Consider the following 18,289-nt stretch of genomic DNA (forward strand, 5'->3'; position numbering starts at 1 on the left):
ATCTGTAGCATAGGATGAGGATGAAGATTTGTTCTCTGAGCTCATGGGTTGGATTGCGAATGTTTTGTTACCAGGTAACATCTAACATCTTCAGTGGAGCTTTGCTGGCTGAGGAATCAAACTGGGTGCAATCCTAAATCTGCTTTCTAAGAAGGAAACCTCTGTGAGAAGGGATGGCATTTCTCTTCAATAAAATAGGCAATGAATTGCACGACTGCTTTATTCTGGTCTTTGAGGCTCCTCATATGGGATTGCATAAAATGCCTTTTTATATATTTTGCATTATTTTGAAAAATGCCTAATCTCTTTCCTGACTGAACATTTTCTAAGCCTCAAAATGATGTAACTGTTCTTAAATAAATGTTTTTTGGTCTTTTATTGTTTGGTTTTTTTTTAACAGTTTGTGTTAATTTTAATGTTTCTGCGCCCTTTGGTTGTTTTGTAGGAGTTGGAGCAATGACTTGGTCTCCTCTTGCTTGTGGGATTATCTCAGGAAAATATGCCAGTGGAGTTCCTGAAGGATCAAGGGCATCCTTGAAGGTATTTGCCCCATAGCTACCTGGGCAACCTGCCTCACAAGAGCTTCACCTGAGTCCCAAACTACTACTGTTTCCAGAACCATGAGAATTTTCCTACAATGTGTTTTCTATTTACAATAAATAAATACAAAGGACAATACATATCCTTGTCTCTAGAAGAAACCTCAGCTTTCCCATTGTCTTATTTCATCCCTTGGTTTCTTTTCCCACAAAATTCCCATCACATAAGCATACTGAATCTTTCCTTACGTTGTTCCTATATTCTGACAAGATGCCCTCTGAACTTTTAAGTTTAATCCTTATATTTTGATCTAATGATCATGATATCACCATAATCTGAATCAGAAAATGTCCTGATTGACTGGATTTCACTTCTCCTTCTTCTATCTGTCTGCACCAAGACAAATTCCTTGTGTGTCCAATCACACTTGGCCAATAAAATTCTATTCTATTCTATTCTATTCTATTCTATTCTATTCTATTCTATTCTATTCTATTTATTAATATATAGCTGGGTTTATTCCAATATAGTTCATTTGTAGAGTTTATATCTATGTTGCTTGAATACAGATTTTCTTTGCAAAACTTTAACCATCTCACTTGTATTATTGCATTTATTCAGTCAATCGATCAGTCAATCTATAATGTTTATTCAGTCAATTTATTCAATGAGAATCTGACTGTAGTTCCAGGATCTTCCATTTTGCAAGTTTTTGCATTCTAAACATCCATTCATGGCACTGTGTTGTTTCTAGATGTTGCAGTTTACCATTTTGCCTTTTACAATAGAATTTCTCAGTCTCTTCAATCATTGCACCTGCATTAAATACATGTAATCTTAGACTAAGATTAATGTCTACTGGTAGCCACTAATTCTACTAGATAACATCCTATCATTTATTGGATTATAGCTGAGCTCATACCTAGCAATATTTTAAAAAAATATTATTGCCACTCCATTTCTTCACATTTGTCTCATGTCTGAATCATCTAATCAAGTGATATAAAGTGGCTTTTTTTCAGGCCATTCACTCACTCATAGACCATTCCAACTCAATATACTTCATTCTTGTTTTCATTTTTGCTTTTTTTTTTTTTAATTCTCTCATCCAACTATGTGTGCTTTTATAAGTACTTATGTGTACTTGTAAAACAAAGAATTCCTGTTTTAGAACTGGCACCATCAGTGACCAGACTCTTTTGGATCTAGTCTGACCACATCATCACTTTGAATTGTGAAAGTTCAACATTTTCCCCAAGTACTGTAATTAAAGATATGCCTTCTAACCTGGAAATCTTGTCAGCTGACATACAGACTTGTCTAAATATTTCACCCATGTCTAGACAATTTTCTTGGCAACAATGTAAAAGTTGTTTGCTATTTTGAAAGATTGTGGTGTATTCAAAAGCAGCCTTTACAGCTTCACAGCTTGTCTTCACAGGTCTTTTAAGGCAGATAGGCTGCTCCACACAAGAGATTAATAGACAAAAGATTTTGTTGTGCTTAGCTCAGATTAAGTATGTGAATTACCGTATTTTTCGGAGTATAAGATGCACCTTTTTCCCCCTTAAAAGGGGGGTGAAAATTTGGGTGCGTCTTATACACTGAATGTAGCCCCACCCACCTACCTACTGGCCACCACCCTTTGGCCTCTGCCTCCCAGAAACAGCCCATTACAGCTTCAGCACAGCCTAATTAGCACAAGTTGATTGTCCCCGACTCTCAGCTGTTTCAGGCTGCAGGGATTGCCATTGCCTATTGCTGTGCAGGCCTCTGCTGCTTGCTGCAAGGAGGTAAATTGCTGGGAGCAGATTTTTTTTTCTTGTTCTAATTCAGCTATGAAAATGAACATGAAAGTAAAGCAGGCTGTTTGCTGCAATGAGGCAAAATTGCTGGAAGGTAGAGACAGATTTCTTTTTCTTGTTTTCTTCACCAAAAAAGGTAGGTGCGTCTTATAGTGTGGTGCGTCTTATATCCAGAAAATACAGTAAATATATTCGGTTAAATACAACATAGAAGTAAACATATCTCCCATCCTCCAACCATTCTTGTTAGAACAATTTTATTCATGATTACTGGTCATTGTACAGTTAGGATAACTACCTTTACTAATGATAACAGTGAAAAGTCACACTATGGTTAAAACCCATTTTCTGATAAAGGTTGTATATGTATAGTACATACATTTTCTGATAAAACTTTGAAATAACAGTGATGAGCAAAACGGTGAGAATTAAGGACTAATCTAAACCATTCTTCTCCAGTGTGGTACCCCTTATATGTGCCAAATATCAATATATAATTCTCAGTTAGTGTGGCAACTAGGTAGAAATTCTGGGAGTTAAAATTCAGACATGTGGACTTAAATTGTCTTTTACTGTGTTTTGATTTGCTAGTGCTATCAATGGCTAAAGGAGAAAATTGTGAACGAGGAAGGAAAAAAGCAACAATCAAAGCTGAAAGAACTTTTCCCAATTGCTGAACGCCTTGGATGTACACTACCTCAGCTAGCAGTCGGTAAGGGATTTGGGAGTTCACCCCACCCCCAGTTCCTTATTTTTTTTAATCTGTGCTCAGTGATGCTTAACTGTGTTGACATTATGAGCTTGTTCTCATGTAGAGGGACAAGCTGTCACTGATACCTTGCAGAATTTTCCCCAGTGATGTCATCATTTTATTTGTGTATGCATTTATTCGCTTATGTAAAAGTGTTAATGCTGTCCAGGTCACAGGATAAGATGCAGGGGAGAAAAAAATGACAGCTTGGGCTTTGTAACTCCAATTAAATATATGTTGATTGTGTATATTTAAGTTAATAATGGGTGTGTATGTTATATGTACTGTATGTATGATAGAGCAAATATTTCTGAAGCAGGAAGAATACATAGGCTGGGTGCAGCTGTAACTATAAGTCATAATCCATCATCATCATAGAAGAGACACTCTCCATTCAAGAGAAAATGGAAGATGAATCATCAAACACAGTGCTAACAACTTGCCATTTCTTCATTAAAAGCCAGATTTAACTGTGCTAAGTATTGCTCATCAAAAACAGGAAAATTTAATTTACTCATGATTTCAATCCCATGCATTGAGACAGTCTCCTTTAAGCCTGAATCCAATTAATTTAAATATACTTTTGGTGTTGAAATAATTTAATAGCCACTTTTTAAATCCAAGCATGAATTTCAGCCAGAGTTAAAATGAACTGAAATAAGTATATTCTAATGGTTACAGAACTGGGGAGACCTAAGTTCAAGTCTATCCCAGCCAAAGGTGTTAAGAGCATAATTGCTAATAAAACCCTAGTCGCAAAGTCTAAAAAGAAAACAGCAGCAGAAGCAAACTAAGGATCCAACTAAATATTCCAGGTTATAGAATCTTGCTAATTAGATGTGAGCAAAGAAAAAGCTATTTTGCTATTTATGTTAACAATATATGGCGCAAATATCCCATTAATAAGCATGCTACTTATTTAGTTCCACAAATATACTGAACACTAGCTTTGATAGGTATTTACAATGAAATTTTAATGTTCATGAAATACAAAACTGCATCAAAGTGGCAAGTTATGTTATTTGCATGAGATCAGTGACACAAAGTGCATGATCCTACAAAAATTAACGGCAAGCTGTAAGTAATATTGACAATTTACATTCATTCTTGCAAAGAAAATATACATGATTTTTTTTATAATAGCAGTCCTTATAGTATACAAGTTTTGCAACTTACCAAGTTTTGACGTAGGTAGGACTTTAGGTAGTTGTGAAAGGTAATTAAAATTAATTAATTTTAATTTAATTAAAATGTGTTTTCTTCAAAATTTCATCAAACATTTATTATATATACTGCTTTTGTTTTTTAACGTATTACTGAGTTTATTCTTAATATAATGCATGCTTTTATGAATTTATTTAAATGATACGGAACTGACCTATGGGAAGACTGAAATTTTGAAAGGCAGCTGAGAAGTGTTTCACTAAAATAATAATGGTGAGGGGAAAGGCCTCATAATTCTGAGAATTAAGTCTGCCAATTTAATGTTATCTTTGCTGACTCCAAAATGTTGTGCCTAATATATGCTCTGTTGTGTATTTCTCATATTCCCAGCATGGTGTCTTCGTAATGAAGGTGTGAGTTCGGTTCTCCTTGGATCATCCAATGCTGAGCAATTGATAGAAAATCTTGGGGCCATACAGGCAAGTACAAAGGCTTTCTTTGGGATTAGTTGTTATTCAGTCGCTAAGTCCTGTCTGACTCCTTGTGACCCCATTACGGACCATATTACGCCAGGCCCCCTTGTTCTGCACTCCTCCCAGAGTTTGACCAAATTCATGTTAATTGAGTCAATGACATTATCTAACCCTCTTCTCCTTTTGCCTTCAATCTTTCTCAACATCAGGGCCATTTCCAATGAGTCCTCTCTACTCATTTGGTAGCCAAAGTATTTGAGTTTCAAATTCTGTTGGACTGAACAAACTAAAAAAGAATGACATCGTATGGCGATTAAAGGCATTACAGAATTCAATTTTTCTTGGGTTCCTTTGCAATTAATCTGTGTTTCAAAATCACAGAGCAACACTAGTTAAATGTGTATTTCTTTGCCTGCAGGTTCTTCCAAAGATGACAACTCACATTGTGAATGAAATTGATAATATTTTGGGGAACAAACCTTTCTGCAAAAAGGACTACAGATCCTAATGTACTGCATGATTAGTCTGGACTGCATGGCTAAACAACAGCTCTGTACATAGTAGTGTACTGAGTTGATACTATCCAGTTACAATTTTAAAAAAATATTCTGCAATTGTAATTTACTAGGTTCTCCAAGGTGGTTATGTTCCACCAAAATTCAGTAACACAGCTGATCTGTCTAAACTAAATTATCTTTACTGTTTTTAAAATATATCAAATCTTAAGAATTTGGATTTAATCTTGACTCAGATCAATTTGACTCTAAGGAAAGAATGAAAAATATATAAAAAAAGCAAAAACATTCAGTTCACTGGGGTTTGCGTAGGATTTTCTGAACAGAATCTAACCCCAGAGTCTTATTTTTCTTTCTTCCTATTTATGCAGTGAAAATACAAAGAATCAAAGATTTCTAAGCCTTAGGTACTTGAAAATAAAAAGAAGGATGTATAGATATATTTTTTCAATAAATGAAAAGCCAGATACAGTTGAAAGCTTAGACAATTTCAGGGATTTAGATTCGTCAAGCTCTCTTAACAATAGGTAAGTTCAAAGTTTTGCCATTTGCATTTTTAAATAGAATTGATTTCTAGATAAACGGTTCAGTTTGGGTTTGGGCTGAAAGAAGGGTTTACTGTTTGAAGACAGAAAAAAAATATGAGGATTTGGGAGATTGGTTATCTATGTCTATCATCCATTTTTTAAAATGTTCCGGCCAAGCACTTGTAAGCAAGATTCAGACTGTAAACCTGCAGGCAGGACTAACTTGTTTTTATTGCTCATATATAAGCCATTCTGGCATTCTGAGAACTTTGCTTGAAGCACAATGCAAGAATGCTTTAAGGAAGAATGATTGGAATTGCTGTACAATTCCATCGAAATAACCTGATTTTAACGTGATTTTGGCTGGATTGTAATACATTGCTTTAAAAAAGCCAAGTTGCTTTCTGAAGTGTAAAGTACTGAAGTAAACAGATACCATGGAGATGTTCACTGGCTAAGAACACTTAGCCAATGAAATTAAAGAGAAAAATGATTGTTCCTACAGAAATGGAAATTGAAATGCTGTAGTTAACTGCTCTTTTGCAAAAATCTTTTTGGCAGTCTAGGCAACTGTATAATAAATGTACATAGTGTGTAGAGCTGTATACTTTTCTGATAGCCATGTAGATGAAAGTACTTTATCACAGTTCAATGAAATCCTCAGATGTTTGTTTGCTCGGTTCCTTTCGTTCCCCCTTTCCATTTGTAAATTGAATCTGTGATCGCTATTATTGCAGCATTAGACTAACAGGAGCAAATGGTTGGATTTTTCAGTCATCCTGTTCATCTGAAGATTAAAAGCGGCCAAGTATTAAACCAGGCTAATGAATGCCAGGGCTGCATTCTAGAATTTGGGGTGCAGATTCCATGTATGCATTTGCTGTGGCATTTTAAATGCTGCTATTTTTATTTGCACACAATTATTTTGTTGCAGCCATGTGGCTTACAGCCAGCAAAAGCAAACTGAAAAATGAGGACACCATATGCTAAGAATCTGTACAAAAAAGAAAAAAAAAGACATGGGCATCCATGTGCATCAAAGGAGTCTCTCTGTTCTGCCACATTTCCCAGGTTTTATTTACAGGTTTCCATGAAAGATACTTCAGATAGACAAAAAACATGCAATTTTCTTGGCAGATGTAAGGAAACAAATGGTACGAAATCTCTGGCCACAGCCTAGATTCCCATGCAGTCCTTCATTCAAGGACCCTTACTAATCTGGTTAAGCTTTTAAGTCCAAAATTATCCTGGTACTTGAGGAGAGACCACTACTGTTCGGGCTTCAATACTGTGTAACTTCAAGCTCTTAACCATGCTTGTATCTCTTTTTCTTCTGTATTTTGCTTTTGTTGGTTACAGATAACTTGGATCTGTCCTTTAACATAGGGGTCAGCAACCTTTCAGATTTCAAGGACCACTAAGTTCATAATTTTAAATCCCGCAGACCACTAATATGATTTTTTAAAAAGATAAATAGTATTTAATGCAATATAAAAAATGCAAATAATTTTTCTGCAGACCACCAAAATTTTCTCACGGACCACTGTTTTAAGACAATGCAGAATGAACTCTACCAGGTGTTTTCATTTCGTGCGCACTACATCCCAGAAAAAGCCAGTTTTTCCATGGATTGTGATAGTCCACTTTATAGCTAAGAACCCTTATTCTAACAGAATAAATGGCACTTAAGGGGTTTCTTAGGGTTTGCCTTTGACTAGAAAGTAACATTTTTCTATTCTGTGTGAAAATCATCCTGCAACGTCAGACTGTTATAGGTTCTGATGGTGCAATCCTGTGCATTTTTAAAATAAGTTTAAAAGATCCAAAAATCGTATCTTGCCAAATATTTATAGGGCTGCAATTTATGATCAAGATCCAAACTACTCCAGTGCTTTAAAATGCTGAGTATCAACTGTGCATTTTATATTCCCTATTTTCTGCTATTGAACATTATTAGTAATCTTATTTCAGATTTCCTGCCATACAAATCAGCGGAATTCCTTTTACAGTTGGAATTTTAATTTAGACAAGTTATCTGTGTACTTCAAACCATGTCCATGGAGATCAAAGGCTTCCAGTTCCCCTTTGTACAAGTTACATGGTTTTGCACATTTATCCAACACCACTTGTGGGTCCAGGTTGCAGAAATTTATTTTATCTCTTTCCAAGCTAGATCAGCATTGTCTGTTCATTTCAGTAGACACAGTAGGCTCTAATAATGTTCTTTAACCAAGGTATGTTGAGCTCCTGAAATGAAAATAAACACTTCCATTGTTTTTTTCTGGATTGGGGTAAGGAACACCTGCATTATTGTTCTGAGGTTTCTAAGACACAATCTCTATGTCCAGCATGTTCGTTTGAAATTTCATATGGAAATTCTGTGATCACAGCAAGCTCCTGGGATTTTAATGAATAGATCCACCCTTTTTAATATTTCTATTTCCTTCCGTATTCTATGTAAATGAATTCAATTGCTGTATACCAGGAATTGCTTTCTACTTTAGCTTGGACATAATAAAGGCATTTTGTGCCCCAAATATGATTGGATCTATTGATTTTTGAGCAGGAAAAGAAACTAAATTTCAGGATTGAGTACTATTTCAATGCTGTTTTGTTCTATTTTTTTCCATACAGCAATAGCAATAGCACTTAGACTTATATACTGCCCCATAATGCTTTAAAGCACTCTCTGGGCAGTTCATAATGTCAGCATATTGCCCCTAACAATCTGGGTTCTCATATTACCGACCTTGGAAGGATTGAAGCCTGAATCAAGCTTGAACCTATCAGGATTGAACTCCAGGCTGTGGGCAGAATTAGCCTCCAATACTGCATTCTAATTATGACACCATCAGGGCTATGAGCATATATATTGCAAAATAAAGTCAAACTACTTCTCCAAGAGCCACAGGATGCCGATTTAAAATGATGTGCTTATTCATAATAAAAAATGTATTTACTGGTACTTCTCGAGATAATACACAAAATCTGATTTGTGTTGTATTGGACTACAGCAGGCAAAGGTGCTTTGTACCCAGCATGGGCAACAGAAGTGGGTTTCAGCAGGTTCTGACCAGTTCTGGAGAACTGGTAGCAGAAATTTTGAGTAGTTCAGAGAACTGGTAGTCAAAATTTTGACTGGCCCCGCTTCCATCTATTCTCTACCTCCCAATTCCCAGCTGATTGGGAGGAAATTGGAATTTTTGTAGTAACCTTCCCCTGGAGTAGGGTGGGAATGGAGATTTTGCAGTATCCTTCCCCTGCCACACGCACCAAGCCATGCCACACCCACCATGCCACACCCACACAACCGGTAGTAAAATAATTTGAAATCCACCATTGATGGGCAATTTCCACCATGCGTTATCACCTCCTGAACTCTTCCTTAAGAGTGTAGCTACTGTAGCTCTGTAGCTACTGTACAAACCCAGAAAAATAATTAGCTTCTTTGAGGAGGAGCCAACAGACTGCGCCCCCTTTGGATTTGAATATTGCATACCTGTCATGCTCAGATACATGGCAAACAGCTTTATGCCTTTAGCAAACTAATATTTTTAGCAGATTTCTACAAATCTGAAGATTTAATATATTTTCATGCTACTTCAGTTGGTAGAATTGGTGTCCTGCAAAAGCTAATGTATAGAATATCAATAATAAATATCAATGTTTAATAAGTAGTAATAGTAATCACTGACACTGCACATCTCAATACAATCTCCCTTTCACTCTTTGACACACACACCGCAAAGTACTTCAAAACAGCCAGATCTTAACAAGGTTTCAAAATGTTTAAAGTGAAGGTAGAGATCTTATTTCTGGCATAACTTACCATCCTCCTCATAGCTGGGCAGCTAAGGTAAGAGAATGCACAGCTCAAAGTCACCTCATTGAGAAATGGGGGGTCGTTCTGGTGTCCCTTGAGTAGGCAGATTTAGCTTGGAGCGAAATTTGGCAAATAATCGGGTCCTAAACCTACAAGCAGAGTTGGAGACTGGGCCACAGTTGTCTAGAAAAGCAGGCCTAAGCCTGGACACTTGAGGAGAAAGTAACTAGGTTAACAAATTGGGCACGACTTATTTAATAACCGCCTTGTATAGCAATGGAAATTCTGGTATCAGAATTTAAGTGTAGAATTATCTTTATCACAAACTTACAGATACAATCACTGTTTTTGGCAAAGATTTTTTTAATAACAATGTAGCAAAAACCCCAAAAACTTCTAATCAAGAATTCCAGATCTAGTTGAACTTCTCAGATAATACAGCTGGATCTCTATGTCCTCCTGAATGGTCAGAAGTTTTTAAAATAAGCACATTGCAAGCCTAAATTAGAATGCCTCATCTTTGTGGTATTATTTTATAACAAAACTGCTCCCCATTATCATCCCATCTTGTACAAAAAAAAAAAAGCCAATGTACAGAAAATGGCAAATCCACCTTCTTCTGATTGGGAAAGACAGAGATGAATTCATATACCCAAACAATTTTATCTACTTTGAGCCTGTAGATAATAAAGCGATCAGTCCAGATGAAACACTGATGGAGAGGATGTAATTTCTGAAAAAGCAGTTGTCAAGGAAAATGTTAGCAAGATAGCAATTACACTTAGACTTATACACCGCTTCACAGCCCTCTCTAAGAAGTTTACAAAGTCAGCATATTGCCCTCAACAATTTGGGTCCTCATTTTACCTACCTCAGAAGGATGGAAGGCTAAGTCAACCTTGAGCCTGGTGAGATTTGAACTGCCAAATTGCAAGCAGCCAGCAGTCAGCAGAAATAGCCTGCAGTACTGCACTCTATCCACTGTGCCATCATGACTCATGGAATATATCTTTCAGGATTTCTTAGTGCAAATAAATGTCTTACAAAAGAACTGTGCAAAAGACAGCAACCAAGTACACGTAAATATTTGAATTCTACTATCCGATATCAAATGCAAAAAATCAAGGCACTTTGGAACCATCCACAATTCCCTTTGGCAGTGAGATGGCATCTCATCAAATAATCACCCATGTAGGTTACTTAATCCAATCTTCTGCCTTGTGTAAGAATCAAAATGAATACACAATAAATTGTTGCTGAGTCTATGCTTGAAAACTTCCAATGAAAGTCTGCCCACCACCCTTATGCGTAATTAATTCCAGGACTCTTCCTGCAACTAAAAATCTATTATTCAATATCCTGCATTACAGTCTGGGAGAAAAGAGCACTTCACTTTTCTCTACGTAACAATGTGACATCGTCTCCAAGTTCTACCGTGTTTCCTCGAAAATAAGACCTCCCCTGAAAATACTCTTCCTCAAAAATAAGCCTTCCCCTGAAAATAAGACCTCCCTGAAAATATTTAAATGCATGCTCAGCCAATCCCCACCACTTCCTCTGGTTAGGGTTAGGGAGACAGAGCTGGAAATCAGGTAAGACGGCAATAGGAGCCCCGTCTTGCTTCATGCGCCCCAAAATAATAAGACCTCTCCGAAAATAAGGCCAAGCCCTTATTTCAGGGTTCAAAAAAATATAAGACAGGGTCTTATTTGGGGAAACATGGTATGTTCCCAACTCTGGTTCGATACAGAATGTTTTGAATTCAAAAATAAATTGATCAGGAAATTTTAAGTTATGTAAAAAAAATACCCAGTGGCGCATCCCATCCAAGTTCTATTCTTCATTGAATTTGCTAAAGGCGCCCAGTTCCTTCACTCTCTTTTCACAGGGCTTTAGTTTCTAGTTCTCTGATCACTTTCAACTATCTATTATGAATCCTTAAATTCTGAAGTTTAGAATTCAACATAATATTCAAGGTACAGTATAACCAGAGAAAATAAAGGAATGGTTACTTCTTGTGACTAAGATATTATATTCCTAGTGAAGTAATCAACATTTGACTTATATGCCGTCCATCTCATCTAGAAGTGATTTTTTGAAGCCAACTCACTCGTTTAACCACATTAACCTGCAATCCATTATCACTCCAGATTAATGTTTTCACAAATACTACCACCAATTCAGGAACTCCTTCCTATATGTATCCTTTTATTTTAGTCTCCTCAGTTTAATACTCGACATTGTTAAATTCCATTATTTTACTTTTAGCCAATTGCTTTAACTTAGGATAATGTTGAATATTGATTAGAGTAATAACTATCAGACCCAATTCTGTTCATTTGTAGATTTCAGTAAGCATTCCTTCCTTCTAATTCCTCTTTCCACTTAATTGATGCTGGCTATAAAAAGACAAAAAAGCAGCAAAAAGTCATAAGGTTGGTAATAACTTATGACTGTAATGGGGAGAATTAGAAGTGATGCTTCTAATTCTAATAAAATAATACTTCAATGGTCTCTACATGTGCTTTCCTTATTTACAATTTAAAGAGCTGCACAGTTAAAAAAAATTGTTTTGGCCAGTGAATCTGACTCTTGACTCACTGTAGGAGTCCACTGTTGAACTACAGAGATTTTTCATTTGCCTTTTTGATAGAGTGAATCTTACCATGGTAATTACCACTTACTCTTTCCCATATCTGAATTATATAGATTACTGGTTCAAAACCCTTTATCTGTACAAATGACTCAAAAAGCTATTTGACCTATGTTTTGTTAAAAGAGGATACACGGTGGGGTTGAAGTTCTTCAACACAAAAAAGGAAGCAACAATTATTAGGACAAGGAAGAGGGTGTTATTGTAAAAGATAGAGAAGGTTGTTGCTTCATAGTCTGCCACTTCATTCTTCTTCCACAAAATTCTGCAAAGGCAAAAAAAAATAAAAAAATTAACTTGATGTACTTCAGCACTGACAAAACCATTTTTCTCCAAATTGCAATTTTTCTAAAAAAACGTATTTTTTCACGTAAGTGAAAAAACTAATTTTATTATATTGATTTTTTTGTGGATTTTAAGATTCTAAAATTGATTACTACAAAATTATTTCTCCAAATCTGACACCTACATTCAATGAAATGCAATTTCTCCTACTACATTGTGTTTACCACCAGGAGACTGATTAAAGTTGGCAAGTATCAGAGACCATTTTTCAGATCAGGTCTTAAGAGGATTTGGTTTCTTGCCAACTAAGTCCCCAGCCATCTTTTAAACATGTATTACCTTAGTTTTTCGAAATAAAATAATCTGCAGCTTATTTGTGAAAGACAGTGATTATTCAAGTGCCAATGAATACCAAAAAAATTGAAGAAAACTAAGCCTTAAAAAAAGTTTTCAAAACCATTTCTAATGCACATTACATAAAATGGTGAATAACAAATACCAGATTAAAAACTACCAAGAAACACTTTTAAGACAATAACAGATTTAGACCACCAAAAGGGACCATTAGTTAGTGAATAAGTCCAGACATACTGCTTCATTAAAAAAAAAAAAAAAATCAGCAATGTAGTTTTGCAGTTCCAAAATGCCCATTCTTTGATTAACACTTAGTTTTAACAGGCATCCCTTCCCGCTCCACTGTTTCATTAAGGAGCCCCAAATTAGCAAGCATAAAGTTTGCAACTCCAAATCAAGTAAGCTGTAAAACCTCCAGCTTTAGAACTCTGATAGTAAAGGAATTCAATTACTGAGCAAGTAACGTTGTATGATTGGATAATGGCAGAACATCACCTCTCATCCTTCTCCTTTCGTGACATCTTCCTGTTATCTGCTTCGGAAAGTTTGCGGGTCACTTCTTTGGAAACAGCATCTTCACGCTTCTGGGCTACCCTAAAAAAGGAAAGCACTGACATCCCACCTTTTTCATAAAACAGTCAAATAATATAATAATTTACTATCAATTTCATACTGCAGGGTTTGAATGCTTACAGTGCCCAGCCCAAGCAACCCCCTCCCGCTTCCAATAGCCAAAGAAAGTCTGTTGTAATCATTTCCCTATGGACCTTGGAGACCAAACCACTTTTGAAAAATACTTCCTGTAGCTCCCATCCACCAAAGATTACCCCTCTCTATACAATCAACAAAATTATCTCCATGGGTGAACTTGATAATGAACATGAGAGTCAGTTTAAGGTACCAGGCCAGAAACCGGGAGATTGAGTTGTAGACCTGCCTTAGACATGAAAGTTGACTGGGTGACTTTGCCAATCACCGGAAGATGATGTATGCCTTAGACATACATGAATGTCAGCCACATGATTTTGGGTTAGTCAACCTCTCTCAGCCCAATTCACTTCACAAAGTGGTTGTTGTAGGGAAATTAGGAGGCTGAAGGAATATTAGGCATGTTTGCTCCCTTGAGTTATTTATAAAAATAATAGAGGCAGGATAAAAACAAAACAAAACAAAGCCATATTAAAGTAATGTCATTAAAGAACAATCAGTTGATCAGTTCTGTTTCACACAAATCCAGTGTTCCTGGGATCATAAACAAGTAAGAAAATCAGATAAACTAGTAGCGGACAATTACTGAAAACATTTGGACTCTAGTGGATTCCATCAAACAAATTTAGATCGAAGTGGATGCATTTTTAATACAAAGCTGAAAATGAAGGACATTATTCTAGTTGGCTATTAGCCATGTGCATTTTCCAAGAAATTTTAAAATATTAAAATAATAGCTATAGAAAATGTTCATTCTTCATAAAAAAAGCATTCGGATCAATGGTATATTCATTTCTGTTACTCGGGGATAATCACATGAAAGATTTCAGTTAAAGTTTCAATTTTGCAACTGCATCAAACACTGATTGCTATTGAAATGCATTAATAATCAATATACAATTGAACATTAAATACTGCAAAGCTTCGCATTCTAGTGGCTGAGAGTTGTCAGTAAATCTGTGACTGGCAGCTTCAGAAACCTTTCAAAATGCAAGGCAAAATATTTATAACTGAATATGCCATGGCGGATTTGAAATGGTTTTTAACAATACATCTGGAGAAAACTGAAATAATATTTTACAGTTTAGTACATTTTTAGAGAAACAGATTTACTACCTACTTGTGCTTAAGAACAAACTTCACATTCTTGTAAGCAAAAGCAACCAAATAGGTGCTGACAAGGGTCATTACAGTGTAGAGTACTGCAGACTGAAAGAGGTCCATGTGCCAGATCCGCCAGTAAAGCCCTAGGGTGAAAAAAATTGAAACATACTTACGACTTTATTATTAGCATGCACAATACATCTTGCTGGCTTGCTATAATAAAACAGTTACAAGTCGTCTTTGTTTGGCAACCATAATTGGAATTGGCAACTTGGTCATTAAGCAAAGCAGTCGCTAAGTGAAACCACCAATCTGCTAATGATCTTACGTCAGCTTTTCTTTGCTTTACAGACCTGAGAAGGTTTTAAATGCAAGGATTAGTCATGAAGATTTGTTTGTTTTAGAAATACCCTCTCACACAATTTCAGTTATTATATGTAGTCCTCAGCTTATAACCATTCATTTAGTGACAGTTCAAAGTTATAACAGCACTGAAAAAAGCAACCCGCAACTGGTCCTCGCATTTACGACCATCACAGCATAACCATGATCATATGATCAAAATTCATGAACTTGGCAACCAGCATGTATTTATGATGGTACAGCATCCCAAAGGCATGTGATCGCCATTTGGCAACCATCCCAGCCAGTATCTGATGAGCAAATTCAATGGGGGAACTTGCATTTTAATAATGACTATGTGATTCATTTAACAAGTGCAGTGATTCATTTAACAACCATGGCAAAAAAAAAGATAAAATCTGGTGCAACTCATTTAACAACCACCTTGCTTAGCAACAGTTCTGATCACTAACTGTACAACCTCCAAAACCACTACTTCAGACTGACTTAAGGAAAAACACTGCCAATAAGTAAATACACACAATTTGTATGAACATATCTTTATGAACAAAAAGAGATAAAGGCATTCTTGAATTCAGCTTAAGAATTCAGTGCCATTTTCTTGGCAAACAGTAATTTGCCATTGTCTATTTTTGGCTTCTAAACACAGGGTAGTCCTTGACTTACAACAGTTCATTTAGCGATCATTCAAAGTTACAAAACTGGAAAATGTGATTTTATGACCATTTTTCACAGTTACGACCTTTGTAGCATCCCCATGATCATGTGATCAACATTCAGACGTTTGGCAACTGATTCATATTTATGACCTTTTTTTAAAAAAATTTGCATTTATATCCTGCCCTTCTCCGAAGACTCAGGGCGGCTTACACTATGTTAAGCAATAGTCGTCATCCATTTGTATATTATATACAAAGTCAACTTTGTCTTTTCTTTTATGTACACTTTTATGTACACTGAGAGCATATGCACCAAGACAAATTCCTTGTGTGTCCAATCACACTTGGCCAATAAAATTCTATTCTATAAAATTCTATTCTATTCTATTGCCCCCAACAATCTGGGTCCTCATTTTACCTACCTTATAAAGGATGGAAGGCTGAGTCAACCTTGGGCCTGGTGGGACTTGAACCTGCAGTAATTCAAGTAGCTGTGTTAATAACAGACTGTCTTAGCAGTCTGAGCCACCAGAGGACCATTGCTGTGTCCCATGATCATGTGATCCCCTTTTGCCCCTTTTGCAACCTTCTGACAAGCAAAGTCAATGGGTAAGCCAGGTTCACTTAACAACCAGGTTACTAACTTATCAGTTGCAGTGATTCACTTAACAACTGTGGCAAAAAAAGTTGTAAAAATGAGGTAACATTTTATCCCATAGTTTAACAAATGTCTCACTTAACACCAGCCATTTTGGACTCAACTGTGGTCATTAAGTCGAGGACTACCTGTAATATTTAGTTATTCAATCATAAATAGTAATAGGGTAATAACAGTACATCCTACAAAGAACTTCCATTAGGCTATTTTTAATTCTAGAGCAGAGCTGCTGGAATTGAAATTCTAAAGCAAGCCTCCAGCCAATGCAGACTCATTTGCTTGTTGCTCATTTGCTTGTTGCTTATATCCTTGCGATTTATATTGATGTTGTTTCCTAGTATGATTTGATTGCTTACTGTACAAGTATGACTGTCACTGGGTGTTGTGCCTTGTGATTCTTTTTTATTTATTTATTTATTTTGTCATAACAATATACATAAGCATCACACAAAAAGCTTATATAGTATATAAACATATATATGAGGAAGTATAAGGAAGTATAAGCATATATATTCTTGATGAGTGTATCTTGTCTTTTTAGGTACTCTGAGAGCATATGCTCCAAAGACAAATTCCTTGTGTGTCCAATCACACTTGGCCAATAAAGAATCCTAATCCTAATCCTATTCCATTCCCTGACCCTTCATTATTAATATCTGAGGAGCAGAACCTGCAAGAGACTTTAAAAGCCAGAAGCACCCAAAACAGGAAAGGTGCAAGTTTCCCTTAGGTGTTTCATGGGGGGGGGGAACTTTTCTCCCAGTTCATCCTGCCTAGAAACGTTAAGTTGGAGCTCCCCCCACCCTCAGAGACCAGCTGTGCTAAGGAATCTTTCCCCCACGCGGAGGCTCCTCTGGCTCTCCCAGATGTGGGACAGGCAGACACGGCACCTGTGCGGCCGGGCCACATCTTCAGGTCGCCCCAAGAGGTGTCCATCCTCCCATTGAATGTCTGCCCGCAAGAGACAAGGAATGGTTGGAGGCGGGGGGACACCCAGCGACTTTCTCCCTCTACTCACATATCGGGATAGCCGAGACGATGAACGCGTTGCCGAAGAACAGCGCCGAGGACTTGGCTGAGAGGTTGCGGCTGAAATCTTGCAGGAGCAGCTCCTCTTCCGACTGCTGACGAGCCCCGCCGCTACTACCCTTGGGAGCCATCACTGCTGCTGCTGCCGCCGCGGCTCTCCTACACGAAGCGAAGCCCAAAAGGCAAAACGGCGCTGACCCCCTCCCCCCGCGGCCACCGTACTCGCCAGCAAGCGGACACGCCGCACAGAGCGAAGAGGCGGGGCTTCTTCCGGCTGACAGCCGCCTGCTGGAGAGTACTTCCGATGTCACGCCTCGTTGGCGAATAGTTCAGTAGCTTTTTTTTTCTTTAGAGGCTTTTTTTTTCCCCTTCAAAAGTTCCGCTTCGGTTATGGAAAAAGCCAGACATATTGGAGGGGGGGGCACTCTCTCTCGGTAGAATATTTATGGATATATATATATATATATACACACACACATGGAAGAACGCCTTTGGCCAAGTTAATAAAACTTCCGGGTCGTCAAGTCCTTGCTGACGTGTCTTAGGATTCCGTTGTGAGGGGGCGTGGCTTGTGAAGGCGGAGGCGGAGCTAGGAGAGCGGGGCGCGGATGTGGCAATATTCCGGTTCGAATCCCCCCCGAGACGTGACGCTGCTGCCGCCACGTGGGAATAACCGCGAGTTCCTAGTTCTCCGCGTGGGAGCTGCTTGGAACGAGCTGGCCTTGCGTTACCCTTCAAGTTGTTGAGCACAGAGGAAGGCGGCTTTCTGGAGTCTCTTGGCCGTAAGGGCTAAAACCCTTCTATGCCCCTCTTGCTGTCGAAAAAGCCGCTGTGCTAATGGCGCTGAGATGCGGGAAGGAAGGGGATGATTCAGGAAA

The 18,289-nt window shown here is 37.4% G+C and overlaps 2 protein-coding genes across 4 annotated transcripts in view; one reads left to right on the top strand and one right to left on the bottom strand.

Moving 5' to 3' along the window:
• KCNAB1 (potassium voltage-gated channel subfamily A regulatory beta subunit 1) overlaps positions 1-9,812 on the top strand; it is a 193,127-nt gene extending 183,315 nt beyond the window's left edge. For all 3 annotated transcript variants that reach the window (XM_058188530.1, XM_058188531.1, XM_058188532.1), the window contains 4 exons: positions 446-540; positions 2,937-3,057; positions 4,651-4,739; positions 5,152-9,812. In XM_058188530.1, the coding sequence (XP_058044513.1) occupies positions 446-540; positions 2,937-3,057; positions 4,651-4,739; positions 5,152-5,241 (395 nt within the window). In that variant the 3' untranslated portion in view covers positions 5,242-9,812. The remainder of the gene's footprint in view (positions 1-445; positions 541-2,936; positions 3,058-4,650; positions 4,740-5,151) is intronic.
• A 129-nt stretch (positions 9,813-9,941) lies between these two features.
• On the bottom strand, positions 9,942-17,670 carry SSR3 (signal sequence receptor subunit 3). The gene is made up of 5 exons (XM_058188533.1): positions 17,401-17,670; positions 14,719-14,845; positions 13,386-13,484; positions 12,385-12,516; positions 9,942-10,331 (listed from the first exon to the last, which is right to left on the bottom strand). The coding sequence occupies exons 1-5, from the start codon at positions 17,540-17,542 to the stop codon at positions 10,265-10,267; spliced, it is 567 nt and encodes a 188-aa protein (XP_058044516.1). The 5' UTR covers positions 17,543-17,670; the 3' UTR covers positions 9,942-10,264.
• Between the last annotated feature and the right edge of the window lie 619 nt (positions 17,671-18,289).

The sequence above is a fragment of the Ahaetulla prasina genome, chromosome 6 (assembly GCF_028640845.1).
Source record: "Ahaetulla prasina isolate Xishuangbanna chromosome 6, ASM2864084v1, whole genome shotgun sequence".
Lineage (NCBI taxonomy): Eukaryota > Metazoa > Chordata > Lepidosauria > Squamata > Colubridae > Ahaetulla > Ahaetulla prasina.

What these genes read in the sequence shown, in the direction of transcription:
- SSR3 (XM_058188533.1), bottom strand. Translation starts at nt 17,542, where the DNA reads ATGGCTCCCAAGGGTAGTAGCGGCGGGGCTCGTCAGCAGTCGGAAGAG. An exon ending in AAGTTTGTTCTTAAGCACAA is followed by an intron (nt 13,485 to 14,718) that starts GTAGGTAGTAAA and finishes TTCCTTTTTTAG; the next exon opens with GGTAGCCCAGAAGCGTGAAG. An exon ending in CGAAAGGAGAAGGATGAGAG is followed by an intron (nt 12,517 to 13,385) that starts GTGATGTTCTGC and finishes TTGCCTTTGCAG; the next exon opens with AATTTTGTGGAAGAAGAATG.